At 36.9% G+C, this 19,775-nt stretch overlaps 1 protein-coding gene across 1 annotated transcript in view; it reads right to left on the bottom strand.

Moving 5' to 3' along the window:
* Positions 1-3,639: 3,639 nt before the first annotated feature.
* The window catches only part of LOC111875488 (proteoglycan Cow), a 273,534-nt gene continuing 257,398 nt past the window's right edge, over positions 3,640-19,775 (bottom strand). Inside the window, exons 7-11 of the mRNA XM_023871785.1 lie at positions 17,474-17,699; positions 15,120-15,377; positions 13,274-13,411; positions 9,626-9,806; positions 3,640-6,364 (exon numbers count right to left, since the gene is read on the bottom strand). Coding sequence (XP_023727553.1) covers positions 9,667-9,806; positions 13,274-13,411; positions 15,120-15,377; positions 17,474-17,699 — 762 coding nt within the window. The 3' untranslated portion in view covers positions 3,640-6,364; positions 9,626-9,666. The remainder of the gene's footprint in view (positions 6,365-9,625; positions 9,807-13,273; positions 13,412-15,119; positions 15,378-17,473; positions 17,700-19,775) is intronic.

Below are 19,775 nucleotides of genomic sequence, written 5' to 3'. Positions count from 1 at the left end.
TTTTTTAAGTTTTAATAAACTGTTGTACATAATAATGTAGAACTAATTAAAAACTCTATATGAAAAATGCAACAGGATGCTACAATATAATATTCATTCAGAATGTTGGTACATGACATCACTTTCCAGAAAACCATAATATTCATATTTATGGTATGTAGGCGTGCTTGTAAATTTCAGAAAATACCCATTTGTTCTGTCTGAGCAGTTGCTATCAAACAAGAAAACCAATTTTGATGAAAGTCAGTTAAGTTCTACACTAAATTTTAGTTTAGTCTGATTCACTTTAAAGACTAATTTATTTATTGTGGCGGTGAAGGTAAAGTTGTTTCCATGCGTAACTAATTAAACTACACTATGAAGACCTGTGGGGATTGGATGTATAGATGTAAATATTCTTGACCTCAGCACTAGTTGGAGGTGAGTGGTCATCTTCACGCTCCAGCTGCTTTAGCCCCAGTACTAATAGATGAGGAGGCTGGATGGGCCCTACAGCCAGTCTGGATGACATGGAGAGGGGAAAAGGAAGCAAACACCAACCCCTTTGAATGTCCAGCCCATAGCCAGTTGCTATACCAACTGCACTACACTTCTTCTGTCTACAGGATTTTGGAGGCATTTTGCAGAATGTTTACATAAGAGAGATATTGAATAAATGTTATAGGTATCCAGAAAGTCTCTAGCATACCAGTACATGTCAAACGGTGCACTGTGAAAAGTGCTATTGAAGCTGATGCAGTTCCCTGATTTGTAAGAGATGTTTGCTTGATTTACAATGCATTGTCACCTGTTTCTGCATATACCTAGAAGCGTCATGAGCAAATAAAGAACTTCTTTATACTGTACCCTCAAAAGTACATTTTCCTGTTTTCTTTAACCTTAAATAAGTTTTATTCTCAAAGATGAGACAAGTTACATATTCATATTGCACAAATACACAACACTTGTTCTTCAGACCAACTGATATTTACATTTTACTTCTTTATTCCTCAAAATGGGAACAATAAAATACTCTGACAGGAAAATGGCAGGATAGTTATCTCAATTAAATCACCCATCTGACATTGCACTGTTAAATAACCAATGAAAAGAAGTGCACTGTATGTCCTTATCTTGGAGAAAGGCCTGAACCAGACTTGCCACGCCATTCACAGGGTACCTGGATTTCCCACCTGATCTGAAATGGGTGAAAAGTCCATGGTACCATGTCTGCTTCTCTGATGGCCACTGTTGGATGGTCAGCTTGCCACTTTTTGCCAGCAGCCATCAAGCCACTGGGCCATGGTGATCCTAGTGGGTGAGACGCACACCTCCGTCCTGCCCTGAATCAGGCAGTGCACACCAAAGCCCTCCCCCAACATTATCAGAGAGGTTCTGGGGAATCCTGTCTGTGGATGGATGTATGTTGTGCCCCCCCCCCACTTCTAGTTATATCTGATCACTGTGAGTGCCTTCAAAGCACTGATGCCAGCGCCTAGTCCACCCCTCAAAACAATTTTGGAACTGATTTTGTGGAATGGGCTTCAGAGCTGCCATCATATTACTCCTGAAGTCAGTGTCATCAAAATGCCTTCCTTTCAATATTTCCTTTATCTTTGGGAACAGAAAAAGTTACTGAGGGTTAGATCCTGTGTGTTCCAGCACAGTTATTTGTTTACAAGCTAAAAACTCTCTCAGAGTGCTCTAATTTGAGCTCCAAAATTCTCATGATGGCTAACCAGAACACACACAATAATAGAAGCTGCTCAGAAAGACACTACCATAGATCAACTGCAACATAGCTGTGAAACGCTGATATGCAAATGTCATCAGACCATACTGAGGTTTCCGTCCACTGCTGCCATGACAAGCACACGGTGGCAAGTTGGCGAACTTTATTGTCACACCTCACATACTGATACCTATGTGATTTGCCATGGAGCTCAGCTTTTGAAACCTCCCACAGATACACACAGCATCGTTCTCCCTTGCTTTGTACTGCGTCAACTGTCTCTGTGTTTTAGTATTGTCCTTATGTGTATGCATGTGTCAGTGTGGGTGTGTTTCTGCCAGTGCATGCATGCCTGTGTCAATGTGCACATGTGTATCTGTTCATCCCAGGGTACTCTTCCATAGTCACTGAACTGACCTACATAACACAAGTCCAATTGCAGCTAAGGAGAGTCCTGAAAGGTTCAGCAGTTGAGAGTAGAAGCATGAGAATGGAGCATGTCCTTAGTATATTGTAAAAATTAATTAAATACATATTAGGACAGAGGAGTACAGAGTAATTTAAAGCTCTAGTTTCTGTGTTAAGATCCATTGCCAAGAGATGACTAGTGAAGACAGAGAATCCTAGTGCATGTGCAATGGTGAACTGTAAATTGTGTAAATCAGCTACAGTGTGTAACCAAGTGCTGACAAATCCAATCATCCAAACCAGAACAAATTATTTGCATCACCCTACATGTGACAATACATTATGTGGTCAGGATGCAAGTTATGTTACAGTAGACGACACATATAATTATCACTCTGTGCTAAATGGTCACTGCAGTATCACAAAACTGTATACATCCAAATTAGAAACATATGACTCATGGTGCCACAATAATCGTTTCAAGATTTCCACTATCTATGTGAAATGCCAAGAACAGTATGACACACTCACGTGCACTATGAGATTTCTGTGGCCTCCACATGTAATTTGAGATACCTGCAAGTAGTCAAGACACTTGCATATAATCTGAGGTGTCTACATACATTTTGAGACAACAGCATATAGTCTGAGAAGTGCTTGTATTGTTTGGGGCTCTCACAGACAGCCTGACACACCTGCGTGTAGTCATCCAGGCACAGTCTGAGACACCAATACAGTCATAAGACACCTACATACAATTCAAAATCATACACAGCTAAAATATCTTAGAGATCTCAATATAACAAACTGAGCAATGTACCGACAGTCTGAGACACCTACATACAATGTGAGACATCTACACGCACACACAGGTTAAATAACACATGCAATCTGACACCGACTGAGTAACAGCCACTTTATGGCGAAGTTAGTGCCAACATTAGCAGATAGAGAGTGTCATGTGGTCAGTCAACGGATCCCCATAGCCGTTAATCTTGGTTTTGTAGACCGGAGCCACTATTTCCTTGAAAGAGCTCCTCAGTTATCCTCATGAGGCTGAATGGACCCTGTTCCAGACCCACTATTTCTCAGAAAATCTGGTAGCGCCAGGAATCGAACCTGGGACTTCTGGATCTGTAGCCAGGAACTCTGACCACTAGACCACAGAGGCAGTCAGTATAGTTTGCTTGCAGACNCCAAAAGAAGTACAGTATACACCATCGTCAGAATCCTTTCAAGCCTTTTCAGATTACAGTTCACAGAGTTTGTTTTGTTTTTGCAATCTGACACATGTTTCTGCAGTTAGTGAGGCATCTTTAGTTAAAATAGGTGAATTCAATTTTCAAAATAGCAATAAAAGCCAGTATATCATAGGAATGGCTGCTGCTGATAAAACACTTTGAGACCATAGAAAACCGCTTTAAATACCTTATTTATTATCACTCCATGTAATTATAGGTAACATAATACCATATGCAGTGCACCACTTCAGATGATAGTTGTTAATGAATGAAGTAAAGCATTGTTTAATATTTTTATTAATTATAATTTTTTAAAACATATACACCAGTTAATAATCAGCCTTTTGGACGAGTGAAGACTGAAAAATCTATAGATAATTTTATTGCCACACAAGTTGCCATATTTTTTTGTTCATCTACAGAATAGATTCCTAGAAACAGTATTTATTGTTCTTCATAAACCACCTGAAAATGAAGTTAAGATTATACCTGTTCTGTATTATAAAATAAAGAGTTTTGCATACATACGTATATGTGTTCATATAATTTTAAGTATTTTTTAATTTCTTGTCCCTGTAAAGTACATCAATTAAACAATACATACACCGCAGTCTCACAGATGTCTTGCAGACGGGAACAAAAGGGCATGAGGAATAGTATACAACTTTATTTCAATTACTTACACAATATCTATGTTTTACAACATTTTACCATAGTTACGTCCTCTTCCATTTTCCCTTTTCTACTTGATACATTAGGAAAGCAACTAATTGCCTTTGGCATTAAGAGATTCCAAACTGATTGGAAGAAAGAGAAATAAGTCTAGGATTTATTTACATGGATTTGTTCAGCATTGCTCGAGTTAAAACATTCCTACTTCCAAAATTCCCACCGTTTCTACAGTATCTGAACAATAAAATCACACAAAACATGCTACCAAATGTTGGTCTATGCCGAATGCATCTCTTTCTCCAAAACTACCAGTTCAGTTAGCAAAAGTACATTGATCATTAGTTTACTGTTTTCTACTGACCAAGAAAACAAAGGACACACGAATAAAATGTTACATTACTTATAAAAACTGGGCACACTGATACACTGTTATAGTTAAAATGAGTATACACTTACATCTCAATGATAACGAATAGCTTCTGGCAAACAATCTGTGCTTGTTGCTAGCAATGAGGGATTCAAACAGCTAGCCACAGGGTGTTATGCAACACAGCATCCAACTAAAATCAAAATGGCACATCCCACATCCTGTGAGTTATTTTTGGTATTCTGCTGGAAAACTTTGCACTTGATATTATGCTCAAATTTATTTAGTCAATACAAAGTACTGTATCATTAGGTCTCATCTCAAATAAGACTATCCCAAACATGAACAGTTCTTTGATAAAATATAAAAGTATTTTTTAAGTATGCAAGCGAAATAAAGCTGGAAAGATAACATTCCTTTATTTTGAGAACAGTATATGAATGTGACACAATATAAAATTTGCACTATTTTACATAATCTCTCTAATTTTGTCCACTTCTCTCAATGACTGTAACTACCAAAGACAGTGGGGTTATGGCAGAATTGAGCATGGGACATGGCACTACTGTTGCAAATACTTGAATATAATACTTGTACTGCAGTGATTGCACTGTGTTGGAAATAATATATGATGTTATGTACATTCTCCAGGATGAAGATTTATTAAGCAGACTAAGCTAAGTGTGTGAGTGAAGCATTGGACGGTCTAGAGCAATGGCTAACAAACATAAGCTTTTAATATCACTCAATAAATAAGAGTCCCCATTCCTTGATATAGAAAGATAAATCAATGCAGATAGCTCAACAAGACATACTACCTTACAACTAAATATATATTTATATATATATGTATAAACATTTTAAGCCAAAACTCTAAATGGGTAATAAACTGCGTCAGTATTTATGCACCTAAGTCATTCATTTTTAATGGGATGCTTTGGTTAGCAATAGAGTACAGAATGTTGTGTACTATGTATATCATTCATCTTTTGTCAAAATGTCCCTTGTTAAATCTCATCTCTCAGCTGATTTGAAGTAAGAAATTGGGTTCTCATTAGAGTGGTCAAAGGAATGTTTGTTGTTTAAAGCATTTTCTGTGCACTGTAAGGTGCATGTTACAAATGCTACACAACAGTGTGGAGGCATTAGTACAAACTTCACACATTTCAGTAGGTTTACTTCACTTTCTCATTATTTTAATCACTGGCAAAGAAAAGAGGGTGGTTCTGTAGTAATAAATAACCACATAATAATCTATTTATGTTTAAAAACATTAATTCAGTTTCTAAAAATCTTATTTTTTCCCCAGGCTTTTAATACATAATTTACTGATGCAGAAAATACAGACATATTATGGACAACTATCACACAAAAACTTCTGGGAAGAAAATCAAATGGAGTTAAAGAACTCCATGCTGCCAATTTTTTTAGAATACTACCACTTACAAAGAAAAAATAAGAGATACATTATAGTGCTAACTATACAGTACTGAGATGTGGTAAGACCCAACACTGCAAATCATTCTCTTTGTCTCCTTTACACTAGGTGTCTCTAGTGACATCTACAAATATGCTCATCTCATGGAAAGGCTTAAGAATCAACGTGACTTGATCTGTAGTGCATATTGTGAAGCAGTTGATTTTCAACATTAGTATATGTATTACCATTAATATTAGTGTGAGTAATGAGTCGTCCCAATGGTTCTGTCTCTGATTCCTGTCTGCTGCTATATTCAGGTTAATGCTGCTCTATTCCATATGGAGTGAATGACAACAGGACAAACAGTGTTATTTATGTGTGTAATTAATAAAGTCTTTATGCTGGATTGTTCCTTTGTCTCTGAAGCAATTAAGTTATGAAGTTAATTATGAATTCCTCTTCTAGGCAAGATGGTCATGTAAACTTCTCCTCCAGTTGCAGGCTATAGGAGTTGGCCCCCAATCAGACATGTATTGATTGGAGCTCTGTGAAACATAACAAAGATAAGGAAGGAGGTGGTCAGATAGGAAATAAAGTTGTTGGGAGTAAAGATTAGGGACAAAGAATTATTAGTTAGAATTTATTCACTGTTTTGAAACCAAGACACGAAGGAAAATTCAGAGTTCTTATTAGAACATGGGATCATAAACATTTCTGAAAGGGAGAATAACATAAACAGAAATTGTTATTCATACAGCAGACTTTTCCACTTCCAGACTGTAGAGACAATAGTGGAGAGAAGTTTTGTAAAAGTTACCCTGGTGAGTACTTAGAAAAATACCGAGTCTGTGAACTGGTACTACTATTAGTAGTAGAACAAACAAAAAGAAACTCAGTGGTTTTAGTCTGCCAGCAAACTATAACGACAGAGTGACCGCTGCTTATCGCCAAAGTTAGTGCCAACTTTAGAACGAACGAACAAACAAACAAACAAACAAACAAACAAGTACAAAATGATGAACATTGAAGAATAAGGTGATATGAGTGGTGTCTTAAATCGGGGTTAATTGAAAAGAATGAAATGAAGACGCTGGAGTTCAGCTGTACTAATGAGTCAGTAAAACAGACAAGATCAGTGAAAATAGAATTGAAGGAATCAGGGAACCATGTCTTGGTGAACAAATTGATCCACAAGTCAATACATTTATTCCATATTTCAGTACGATGATGATGTTTTATTTAAAGAACAAATCTACAACTGAGGAGTTATATATTCTGGGATATAACACTGTGCAGTCTCTTAAAAGTCAACTAACGTTTCAAAGGAAAATGTCGCCTCCATCTTCAGGGTCTGCCTGATTGAGGCTCTCATTGCCACCTGCTTTCTTGTTGGTTTTGTGCTCAGCTTATTCTTCAACCATGAAGATGTTCCTCCAAAACATTCTTTGACTATATGGTGTTATACCCCACAAGAGACAGCTCTTCATAACCATCACTATGAGAACCTCATATTCAACAAAGTATAGTTACTAATTTCTTGGACATTATCCATCAGCCTGTTGTATTATTTAAAAAACAATATTTTGGTAAATGAACTCTGTCTGCGTCCTCAGGCAAAAGCCCACTCAGTTCAACCCAATTGATACAACTAGTCCCTATCTCTAGTCTGAAGCAACATTTTGGAGACTGGATTCTGTCTCTTAAACGTTGTTTTTAATTAAAAAGCAGGATTATGGTTAATATTCCATAAATTAATAATTGTATTAACATACAATTGTCACAAAGATTCAGATCTTATTAACAAGTCTACACATTAATTTGTTTACTTTTCCATAAAACTGAAAGCAGTGGTGCCATCTCAACTTGTCAGCAATAGATGTGCTTCAGTCCCAACCTTTTCAAGCACTTTTACTAGCCACTTAAATAAATGTTAGATATGATTACCTTGTTACCTCCTCTGACCGTCATAGCTGGAAAGCATCACTGTATTTTATAAAACATATAGGGAGTGAGATATCATTCTGTGCAGCCCAGTACATGTTCACTGACACTTTGGAGGAATGTATGGTCTTCAGAATGTCAGTGAACATATACTGTCACATCCCAGAAGGTAGTACTCTTCTAGACACTGATGTGAGAACTTCAAATCCAACACAATATGAAGATGTCTATAAGCTAACAGACAACACGATTTCAATCTTTCCATCATATTATAAACTTTACTTTAATGTGAAACCTACATGAATCAGCCTTACAACCTGTATGTTGAAAGCAACTGGAAGCTGTAGAAAACTGCCCTCCAGGTGGCCAAGTAAATGGCATTCTGTGATACAGTAAACTGAAAATCTCCCATCATTAATAAAAAAAGCTACAATCCTAAAATAAGTTCATAAATTCTTCTTTGATTCTTTTAACACAAACTATTATTCAAACTTACTAAAAGATGAAGTACGAAGCTAAAGGATTTTACTTGCTTTCTGATACCATTATCATTTGCTTTGTCATGTCATTGCTTCAACCATGATCTGAAGAATGAGGTTACATCCCATCCATTAAAGGTTTTGCCAAAAGCTTCACCCTCATGAGATGAGCAGTATTCTCAATTAACAATGCATTTCTTCTGTAAATGACTGGATTAGGTTGAAGGCACTTTCAGCTTCTGCTAAACTCAATGCAAGACATCAGATTATTTTCCTGGTTTCTCTAATAGTTTGGGGAATCTGAGTGTTCTGAGGACAATTAATTGCTTAAGTTTTTCCTCATCTAAGCAGGGTAAAAGAGTTGACCAGGCTGCAAGTTCCAGTAAGCTAAATAATGGTAGTAAATTTGTGTATGATTCAGTGTGATTGATGAGTAGTCTATTGGTCATCCTTAACCAGTTCAATCTACCTCTACCTTGAAACCAGTCTTCTTTAATATCCACTTTAATACTATCCTCCCATGTGCTGCTTAGGTTTCCCATGAACTCACTTAACAGTGAATTTCTGTTTTAGTTCTTGCTAGCTAAGAATGCAATATGCACAAGCTGCCAGAAAGATCTTTAAAGCAACAAAAGAAATTACTGACAGTCCTCTACATGCTAAATGTAAAAGATAAGTGGACCTTCACTCATGGTCCTCACATTAAAATGGCCTGCTGGTATGCAATTAACCATCACAACAGCAAGTCTTTGAACTTTGGCGGTTACCATTATTCACTAATAACATGACTGTCAAAAGGTAAATAAAGTTCGACACATTACACAAGGGAAAAAGTTTGAAATTTCACAAAAAATTTAGTTTTTAAATTCTTTGCTATGTGATCACCGTGTGGTGATATGTATTCTTCTACTGAATGCTGCCATCATGTCACCTGATACATATTGTATTTTAATTTTTACAATTTATTTATAACTGCCATGAGCCAATTATGTTGCAGGTTTCATTCTCATTGAAAATAACATCCAAGAATAGAAATACTGATCTGTTAGACTTTTGTGTTTCTAAAATGAAAATAAATATTCATTTCTGACCTGAGTTCTAATAAGAATGTCACCAGCTGTGGCAGCAAGGAACTTGGAAATATAAAATTTCCCATAAAAGGTTCAAAGAGTATTTTACTCTCAAAAATTGTATAATTTCCATACAGATGAATTTTTTGTGACCCTCCCCTCATGTATTCAGTTACACATAACACAGTGATAATTTTGATGGTGCAGCCAGTCAGTGCTTCAGCATGTGTGACTGGAGATATGAAATCGTCTTTTTATACCAGTATATTCCATTCAAATATATTGTGTCCTGAACAGCACAGCTCTCTCCATTTACCTGTCATTGGTTGTAATTCTGATGGAGGCGCTGTGGAGAGTTTAGAAATCGAGTGGTTGGTCAGCACTGCCTTCTATGTCCTGCTCTGTATCATCATCTTCATCATCAATGTCACTGTTGTCACTATTGTCACTCTTGGAGCTGGCATTGGAGACCTTGCTACTTTTCACCAATAAATTTTCTGCAGTGGAGAAACAGACATACACAAATCTAAAAAGTACACTTAACAGGTTTCTGATGAGGGGAAAGAATGGAGTTGCAGATGTTTCCTAAGCACACTTCCTTGAACTGGCATTTAAATGGCTTGCTGCTAGCCTACAATGACTTCTCAACACTCAATGCCACTAATTTCCAGAGAATTTCTTCATATCAGTTCTGTAGTTTATTTACATTGCTTAGAAAAAGAGTTACATGTGGATATAGTATCCACAAGGCAGTTGCTTCAAAGTTCAGTGAATTAGATTCTCATTATATCTGTTGTTGATAACTTGCAGCTCACAGTAGCTCAACTAATCAGAAATTTCTTTCCTTCTATGGAATTCAAAGGTTCTAATGAAATGGAGTCATGAATATGTATTCAAGTTGTATCATAATGCTCTTATAAAACAATATCTAACAATACATTTACATTTTTTAATTATGCTCTTAAAGAACACTGTCTAGAGAAAGATACAAATTTATTTTTATATCATCTGTGGTATAATGCCATGTAGTCTAGTGACAATCAACTGATGTTTTGGAGAGACATACTGCCTCCATCTTCAGGACTCAAGAGTAATGTTATATTTTAGCGTCCTGTTGCACTGATTTATGTCCATGATTTATTCTAACTGTCTTACAGTGCATACATTTATTCACCTTACTCTTCTCTCTTGCACTACATGTTTCAGCACAAAAGTGCCATCTTCAGGTGCTTTTCGATGTACGTCAAACTACTTCATTGCATGCCCTGTTGTCTTTATACTAAAATATATATTCATCATATATACTGATAAATTTTAAATATTAAAAATATTAAAACTGTTCAGGATTTGTCATCCTTATGTCGTATCTCAATACGCGAGTCACACCTATCTTCTTCTATCGGAGTATTCTTCCTACTTTTGTGTGTGTATTGTGCTTTGTGTTGTGTCTTGCTCCTGTGACTGCATGTGTTATCCTGCTGGGTATGTCATACCCAGCAAATTTATCAATATATATGATGAATATATATTTTAGTATAAAGACAACAGGGCATGCATTGAAGTAGTTTGACGTACATCGAAAAGCACCTGAAGACGGCACTTTTGTGCTGAAACATGTAGTGCAAGAGAGAAGAGTAAGGTGAATAAATGTATGCACTGTAAGACGGTTAGAATAAATCATGGACTCAAGAGTAAGCCCAGCATGAAGCAGGTAGCAAGCAGAGCTCACAATAATACTCTGATAAGAACTGCTGATTTCAGGTATTCAAGATATTTACAATATAAGCATCATGTTTATTTTATTAAAATTCGTTTTTATAGTCTATGTCCCAAAGTTGGATTCTTTTCAGTTTCCTTAATGCTGACTATATTTACAGAAGTAAATTTTACTAAATGCTGATCACTGTGGCTGCATGGCCTAAGGCATGAACTGTCTTCGCTCACTCAAATGCTGGGATAATGGTTTCAAATCCCACTCACGGCATGAATTGTACTGTGTGCATTTATTCTGTGCTTGTGTAGTTCTGTTTGTGGATAGAGGCCTTGTGATGGTCTGATCCCCCATCCAAGGAGTCCTACTGACTGTGTATAGGATCAAGAAACTGAAAAAGCGGCCAAAGCTCAACAAAGGGCTCTAGAGCCATAATGACAATAAAAATTTTACTAAATAAGTTATAAATAATGGCAAAGTGGATGACATGAAATACAAAGAATTCTGATTTAATTTAAAACAACGAATTATATAAATTTTAAGTGATTATAATACTTATTGATTAAAATACAAAGCATCAATTTTGGATAAAAATTAAAAAGGAGCTGAGCCCTTCTTGAGAAGCTGCCAATTGTGCAGCTACTCAAGAACTTCCCAGCATTTTATGGAACCCGAATGTTCACCACCGTGTACACAAGAGCCCTCCAGCGGTCCCTATCCTGAGCCAGATCAATACAATCCACACCATCCCAGCCTATCTCTCTGAGATTCATTTTAATATTGCCCATCAACCTATGCCTTGGTCTTTCCATTGGTCTCCTTCATTCAGGTTTTCTCACCAATATCTCCTCTCCCCCATTCGTGCTACATGCCCTGCCCATCTTATCATCCTTGACTTGATGATAAAAATTCTTATGATTAGAAAACAAATCTCAGCTAAGATATATACTCTAACTTCATCCATACTGACTACAAAATTACACACATTTAAGAAGCATAAGGATTCATGCTGATGGACTTTAAATTAATAAATCCTGCAACCATCAGTCAAATCCTGTTGTCAGTCAGTGAATGATGTCATGTTGTAGAGAGATTTAAACTTTCTACCTCACAGTCTCAATAAAACAATTGAGGTTAATGGAAATTTTTTAACGTATATCTGTTTTGTTATTTCACGCATTTGAGTGAGCACTGGATTATGCCTCATTGCTCCTTCAACTGTATATAGTGAGCCTTTTGCACCATTATCAGTAGTTCTGTGCCTAATTATCCAGACTTCAATAAGTTACATGTTTCACATATTCACCCATGGTTATTCCTGTGTGGTCTTTGTCAGAAAATCTGCTTTGAGTTTAATATTTGTGACCAAAATAAAAGTGTGTAATATAGTGTATTATATTTTAATAATATTCATTAAATACTTTCATGTTTTACACATTCTGATAGACAAATCGTTCAAAAGGGCCATGATTGGTTGTGAAAATTTTATATGAGATCTGAAGTTTTGCAGTGGCAATATTTATGTTGTAGTCTTCTGGGTCGCTACACAGTATATGGCCATGGGTCCTGCAGGACCCAGAACCAAGAATGATCATGCTGGTGAAGGTCAAAGCAATTTACCTGAATGACCAACCCAAAACCAAGAACTGTCAGACAGAAAGTAGTAGTCAGACCACATTTCTTGTTGAAGAGGAGACCCCATTTCTAAACATGTAAACGGTTGGAAAGAATAAAAATATGGGCATGGTTCCTGATGGGACATGAAACCAAGATTGCCTGTGCTGGCAATGGCCAGCAACAATTTACCTGACACAATTCAAAACAGGAATGTGGCTAGTGGACAGCAGTATTCAGATCCCTCCTCTCATTAAAGAGGAGTTCCCATCTCAAACCCTGTGTCTTACAATGAACAAAAATCTGGCTATGGGTCCTGATAGGACCTGAAACAAAAATTACTGTGCTGATGAAGTCCAGTAGAAATTTTCCAACTAACCGACTAACAGACCAGACCAGAGCTGTCAACCATGGGGTACCAGGGACAGTTCCCATTAATAGAGACTGTAACTAAAGAACAAGTAGATGAAGATAATGCAGACCAGGAAGACTTGGAATGCATTGTAGTTAAATTGTAGTCTGTGTTGTGATTACTTGTAGTTAAGCATAATAAATGTTCAATAAATTTAGTTATCAATCTGAACCATGTGTCTAAGTCACTAACATGTGACATTATCTTATAATGTCCATTGAACTTACCACAGTTAGGTTTCCCACGTGTGCGTGAATTGGCCATTTCAACACCATGCTTATCCACACACCAGCACATGCCCACAGAGGTATGACACTGCGTTGGACGGTAGTAACCCTCATCATCGCAATCCGGAATGTACACCCCTAAAATTATGGAAGAGAACAGGTATTGGTGCATGTCAGAGAGGCTCCAACTGCCACACTTTCTTCATTCAGTTGTCATTCTCTGTGGTCATATGGTCCATATTATATACCTTGTATGTATATTAGTATGTTGACTACTGTAAAAATGGATTTCATATTAATTATTTTAACAATGATGTGAAAATAATGAATGGCAGGGGAAGAGCTTTCGGAAAGTATGCCAGTATACAGCTTCTTCACCTCACGTCTCACACAATTAGTTATGTCTAAATATAAAAGGCCACTCCATAGCTCAAGCCATTAGCCGCTGGCTAACCACCGCGTGGCCCGGGTTTGATCCTGGGTCTGGTCAAGTGGGATTTGTGGTGGACAAAGTGGCACCAGGGCAGGTTTTCTCTGAGTACTTCGGTTCCCCCGCCAATCTTCATTCCACCAAATTCTCCATCATCATAATCACCCAAGGCAGGTACAATAGGCTACTGAGTGGCCACCATGCCGAGTGGACCCAGCTGGACTCCACCCCCCACTAGGTCTAAATATGTAGATTCCTTGTGGACTGGTATTAGACAGCTGGCGATATGCTGGTCTCTTACTAGGCTGTAATACAAGCATGGGAATTTTAAGGCTTAAAATGAAAATTAAAACTGGCCGGTATGATATTGAGATATTATTAATTACTAGCTGTACCTGCTGTACCTAACGTAACATACATTGTACTAGCAGATCCTAAAAGTTACTAATTAAATATTAACTCATTTTATTTATTTATTCATATATTTAATTCAATTTATTTGTTTATATGACTCAGGAAATTGGTTAATTTGTAGCAGATTCTAGTACAATCCTTGCATAACTCTGGCTATACACCCTTGGTTTGATTGGTTTTTGCTTCTGCAGAACCAAAAATATATGAGTAAAGTTCTTCTTATCCTGGCTTATGTATAACATTTGGACACAATGGTGAGACCAAATGGTAAATCTAGCCATGTATCTGGAAACAGTGTGGACAATTTTCAGGCGGTAATTTAATCTGTATGCACCCTGAGGCAAAAGCCATTGCCAAGTTGTCCTCTTGTACATGTTTTTTGTAGCTATTTCTTTTGTGTGTATTGCCTAAGCACCTCTCATAAGAGATTCACCAAGTGGCACCGCCATTGGTGTTCCCATGAACTTGTTGAAACTGGAGAGAAGCAGAAACATACCTAAACAATTTATATGTATGGATATGATCCTCTATGAATTATAGTTTTATAAATCATAGTATAGGGGATACATTATGATCACAACAATTAAACAAATAGAAATTAAGATGTTGTTTCATAAGGTTTTTGTGTATTACACCTACAAATAGTAACTCAGAAAATGGACCAGACCCTCTCCAGCCTCAGTTTAATGTGTACCTTAATATCTTGAGGATGTCAATAATGATTTGACAATATAATATCTGAACTAATTATTAAAAATATTATGTTCTTATTAACAAAAGTAAGTCCATGTCTTCTGGTATACATATGTAGTGTGTTCGATCACTGTGAATGCTTTATAACTAGTTAACAATTCTACTTGTCCACCCTTCTTCACCCCCTCCAACACACACACACACACACACATCTCATGTCACTTCAAAATATACCAACTTGGCATCAGAATAAAATAATTGCACATCTCTGCTGTAGTGAGTATTTGTATGGCATAATGCTGTACTTACCAAGAAGGTCTGGACTTATCCTTCTTTTGACAGCAGCACAGGGTCGGTCTGTCTTCTCAAAGCAGCGGCACCATTCATGTGGTGACACAAAGATGTCATGGTTAGCATCACAAGCATCAAGGAATGGCTTGATGCATTTCTCACTTTGATCATGCTCTAAATCATACAGCTCTTGCAAAGAGAGCTGGTCATCTGCATCCAAATCCAGGTGTTGGAACATCCATCGCACCTCACTTTTGCATGAGCCAGGGAAGTGAGCTGCAACAATTAAAATGCTCAATTAATTTCCCAATTTCTGTCTTATGACCTCCACAGATATTTCAAATGCATCTTCAATTTAAATTGTATCTTACAAGGCTGCTGTTTGACGCTCTGTAGCCTATTCAATTTAAAAATGTCTTGTTAAATTAAGCAGCAACAACAACAATTATAAAAATGATGGCGGTGTTTAGACTAATAAATGGAATGTCAGTCATTAATGATAAGAGAAGTAAATACAATACAATATAAGATATTATATATGAAGACCTTTTCTAAAAGTACTGGTAGCTAAAGGATAACAAACATCTGGAAAATGTATTGCACTGTCTCACATTTTCTACAATCTCCACAAATTTCAGGTAGCAAACAGCCATTATATTTATTTGGATTCACTTAAGGGTTGAAAAAGGAAACTTGAACAACATACAACAAACTGATATTCTGCAGGAAAAGTTCCTGTAAGAAAAAAGATATTTTGCTTTTAGTGATGTCATTTGAATATTGACTTTATTGTATCTAATAACAGAATATAACAAAGTTTTGCGGCACAAGTAATTAATCTTTATTCATAATACACAAGACCTTTTCTATCACCCACTCAATTGCACCTTTACTTCACTTGTCTTACAACAGCCCGGTACCAACACTTTTGATAAACTCTGATTACTCAAGACTGATAAATAAAAATGAACAATGTGAAAAATATGACTAAAAAAACTTGGTTTTAAATACCCTTTCCAAATTTTACTTTTTATAATGAAGGTACAAAATTTTGATCTTGAAAAGAAAGTATAAGAGAATGGAGTTACACATTAGACAAAATTTACATTCCTAAATATTTTAGATAAATGACACCCTATGATCTCAAAAATTATGTACTAAATAAACAAAAACTCAGGAAAATTTTTGACATTTTACTTGCTTAGCAAGCAGAATTTAAAAGAAGAACTATGGTGATGAGATATGAAGCCAATTATGTGCTACTCTCTTTACTGAATTGGCTTCAGCGCTCCTCTAGGGTTTCTTCCTCAAGGTGTTGCAATAACCAATAGTGTCAGTAGTAACAAAGCGTAACAAAATTGTCTATACATTCAAACAACTGGTACTTGACAACGGCTATTGTCAAAAATAGAATTAGCAAATAACCCTTAAACTATACAGAGTATAAAAGTGGTTAAGCAGTACTATCAAGGAACATTCTTGTTTTGTAATTCCAGTAATGCTTTTGCATATAATGTTCTGTCTACAGTGCCAAAGGTGAAAAGCACATCTTTCTTGGTCATCTTGCAAAAAACAGATCTCAAAATTCTTTTAAATTTACAGATTGTGGTTTATTCAAATTTTCCAAGGTTTGTTATGCTTAATGGACCCATGGTTTCTATAAGTTTATTTAACACTGCTGTAATAATTGTAAAGGTCATTCTCTGACATGTATATAAGCATGAATGTGCACTCACCCCTCCCTCCTCACACATGGGGGGGACTGAGTGAGAATGACAAGATTCTGAGTAGTGACATGAGTTTTGCAGAAATAAACAGGTCAGATCAAGAGTATTATATCATTAGATAATAAACCTGAATCTTGATGTTTCAATGGATTTACCAAGCTCATTCAGGCAACAGAACTGAACTACACAACAGCCCACAATACCCTCTTCCAATCTGTCTTTCAATACACGCTACAGCACTTATAATTTAAAGTTACATTAACTCTGTGTCTGATAGTGTCACAACATTACCAAAGAAACTAATTATGTTGAAGAGGGATAGCTTTATTAGAAAATACTACACTAGAATTTCCCTTGGAAGGCTGAGAAAAACCAAGAAATTGGCAATCCAGATGACTTGTCACCTGGCTGATATCTGATAGGGTATCACTAAAATTGTATGTAAGGATATTAACTATGACATGTCAATGGTTCAGTTCACACCCTATATATATAATGGAGGACTGTAGTCTACTACTTGGATACATTTTGCCGGCGTCTTGTACATCCCTGCTTGCAAATGAAATGGCTGCCTGAAGTGGATGTACTATGTTTCTCTCCACATTGACAAAGGCTGATGTTGAAATACTGAACCATGAAGAATACCTTTCCCTTTGTTGTGGGTGCGACGACGCTTTGCTTCAGCCATGACAACAGAAAACCAGTCCAGCAGACGGTTGCCCATGGCTTGCAGTGCAGAAGGAGAGCACTCCTTGCTCCAAGAGTTGGATGAGAGGTGGTTAATGGAAGGTTTTGTGTCTAACACCTCATTATATCCCCTCTGACGGTCCTTGTCATCTGAGTACGGAGGGTTTGTAGCAGCATACAGGTCCTGTTGCAGTCATTAAACAGTGATTGCAAACAGTGAATATGTAAACAAAGTATGTTTTCATGTGTTGAATTAATTTACTAGCTTCTAAAGATTATTCATAATACAGTCAATAGTGCATATGATCTGTTACTAATAATACAGCTACAATATTTAATGCAGCAACTTAATTGGTAAATTAAGAAAAAAACCTTACATAAATATGACCAAAGCTGTAAAATGCCTTACAGGATTTTCAAATTGCCTGTTTGAAAGAATACACACACACACACACATCTGCTGGCAAATATAACAAAAATACAATACTAAGGAGCTAAGTGTATTATAAATAAGAATCAATTTGAACTGGCTTTGAGATACTTTATGGAGTCTTTTTTTCAGAAGTCTATCCTCATATGTAAACAACTCTGAGAATGGGTCACATACAACAATAGGGCACATCAATCTGTTACACAAGGAAGAAACTTTCTCATCTGACACTCGTTTAAAATGCACCTCTGTTTCACAGAGTAAGCAACTGAGTCACACTCCCCCCAAATCATTTTGTAATAATTACTGCATTATTTTTACCTTTAATATGAATTAGGAAGAATAAAACAGCACTATGTGTATTATATTCGGTACAGTAAGAGATTTCTTGAATCACAAGGGATATTATTATTTATCACTACATCCACACAAGCTATGATTTCCAGCTGTCTAATGGGTACAAAGAGTAAAGTGGCTGGAGCTTGAATCTGACTATATACCTCATGTCTTTATGGCATCACACTTAAGAACAGAGACAAATATGCTTTTCATCGTTTCTTACTTCTCAACACTAATTTTCTTCAAAATCTGTTTTGTAGATTGTGAGATAAAATATGAGAACAGATGATTGGACTCAGCCTCCCTTATGTGTGTTCACTTTGTGCAAAGATCACACACAAATCACATAACAAGATGTTATAGTGCCTCAGTGTGATATTTTCGAAAATAAATCAATGATAAATAAGAAATCAATTTGAAGAGTACGAGCCTCTGGATTGTGATAATATGCAGGCAGACTATAGGCCTATGGTGTCACACTCCATAAGTTACCACTATGAGAAGCTTAAATCCAGAAGATATCAGGATATCCAAAAAGAGAAGACATAAAACTAATGGGAAATGCATGGATAACTACTTCTGAAATATACTTAACTTGACACAGGAATACTTCCATTGAATGATAATTGGATTTATGCATTTGCAATTTTTGATTTTACAATTTTATAATGAGAAATGCTACTTAAAAACACTTTCTAGAATTTGAATTCAACCTCTCCAAAAAAACTACTCCATCTGTAGTGAAACAATGTACAGAGCAAAGGGGCAATTCTTTCATTCTGAGATAATTTAAATCTTGAGGAGATATTGGTGTGGGAACAGCCCACATACTAACACACGGTTTCGCCAGTCTAACAGACAGCACTCACTCCTAATCAATATCACATTGCTGAACGTTGCTGCCACCACTTGTATTTATACAGCACCCGATGTCCAGCCCACCTGTAGATCATCATGTGTGCTAGCCAATCAGTGCTCACAATTGCAACTGCAAGTTTAAGCTCCACCTAGCAAGCATGGTATAAAAGCGGAGCCCAAAGCTCGCAGTTGTCAGTGATCACATTCATTTCAGAGCGATCAGTCATCAGAGTCATGAGGTGTTCACTGCACCAAAGACAGCTGCCACAACTCTCCAGCAACAGCACTCTGATACCAGACCGCTAACATAGCTGCCGCAGCTCTAGCAACCGCACTCTGCTACTAGACAGCTAACGTAGCTGCCACAACTCTCCAGCAACCACGCTCTGTGACCAGGCAGCTAACGTAGTTGCTGCAACTCTCCAGCAACAACTCTGTAGGTAGCTGTTCCTACAGGCACACGCAGCACCACATTGCCGGCCGGACAAACCACCTGAACGGCTGTAAAGACTTGGTCTACTACAAAGGAGCAAATTCTACCAGTGCACTCACGGTGGAACAAACTGCCCTTTCCAGGGCCAGCCAACTTTTGACATTCCACATAGCTTCGCAGCTATTCTGTACATTCAATTT

Source organism: Cryptotermes secundus, unplaced genomic scaffold, assembly GCF_002891405.2.
Source record: "Cryptotermes secundus unplaced genomic scaffold, Csec_1.0 scaffold358, whole genome shotgun sequence".
In the NCBI taxonomy this organism is placed as follows: domain Eukaryota; kingdom Metazoa; phylum Arthropoda; class Insecta; order Blattodea; family Kalotermitidae; genus Cryptotermes; species Cryptotermes secundus.
Note: the sequence above shows the minus strand (reverse complement) of the source record. Positions and strands in the feature narration are given on the sequence as shown.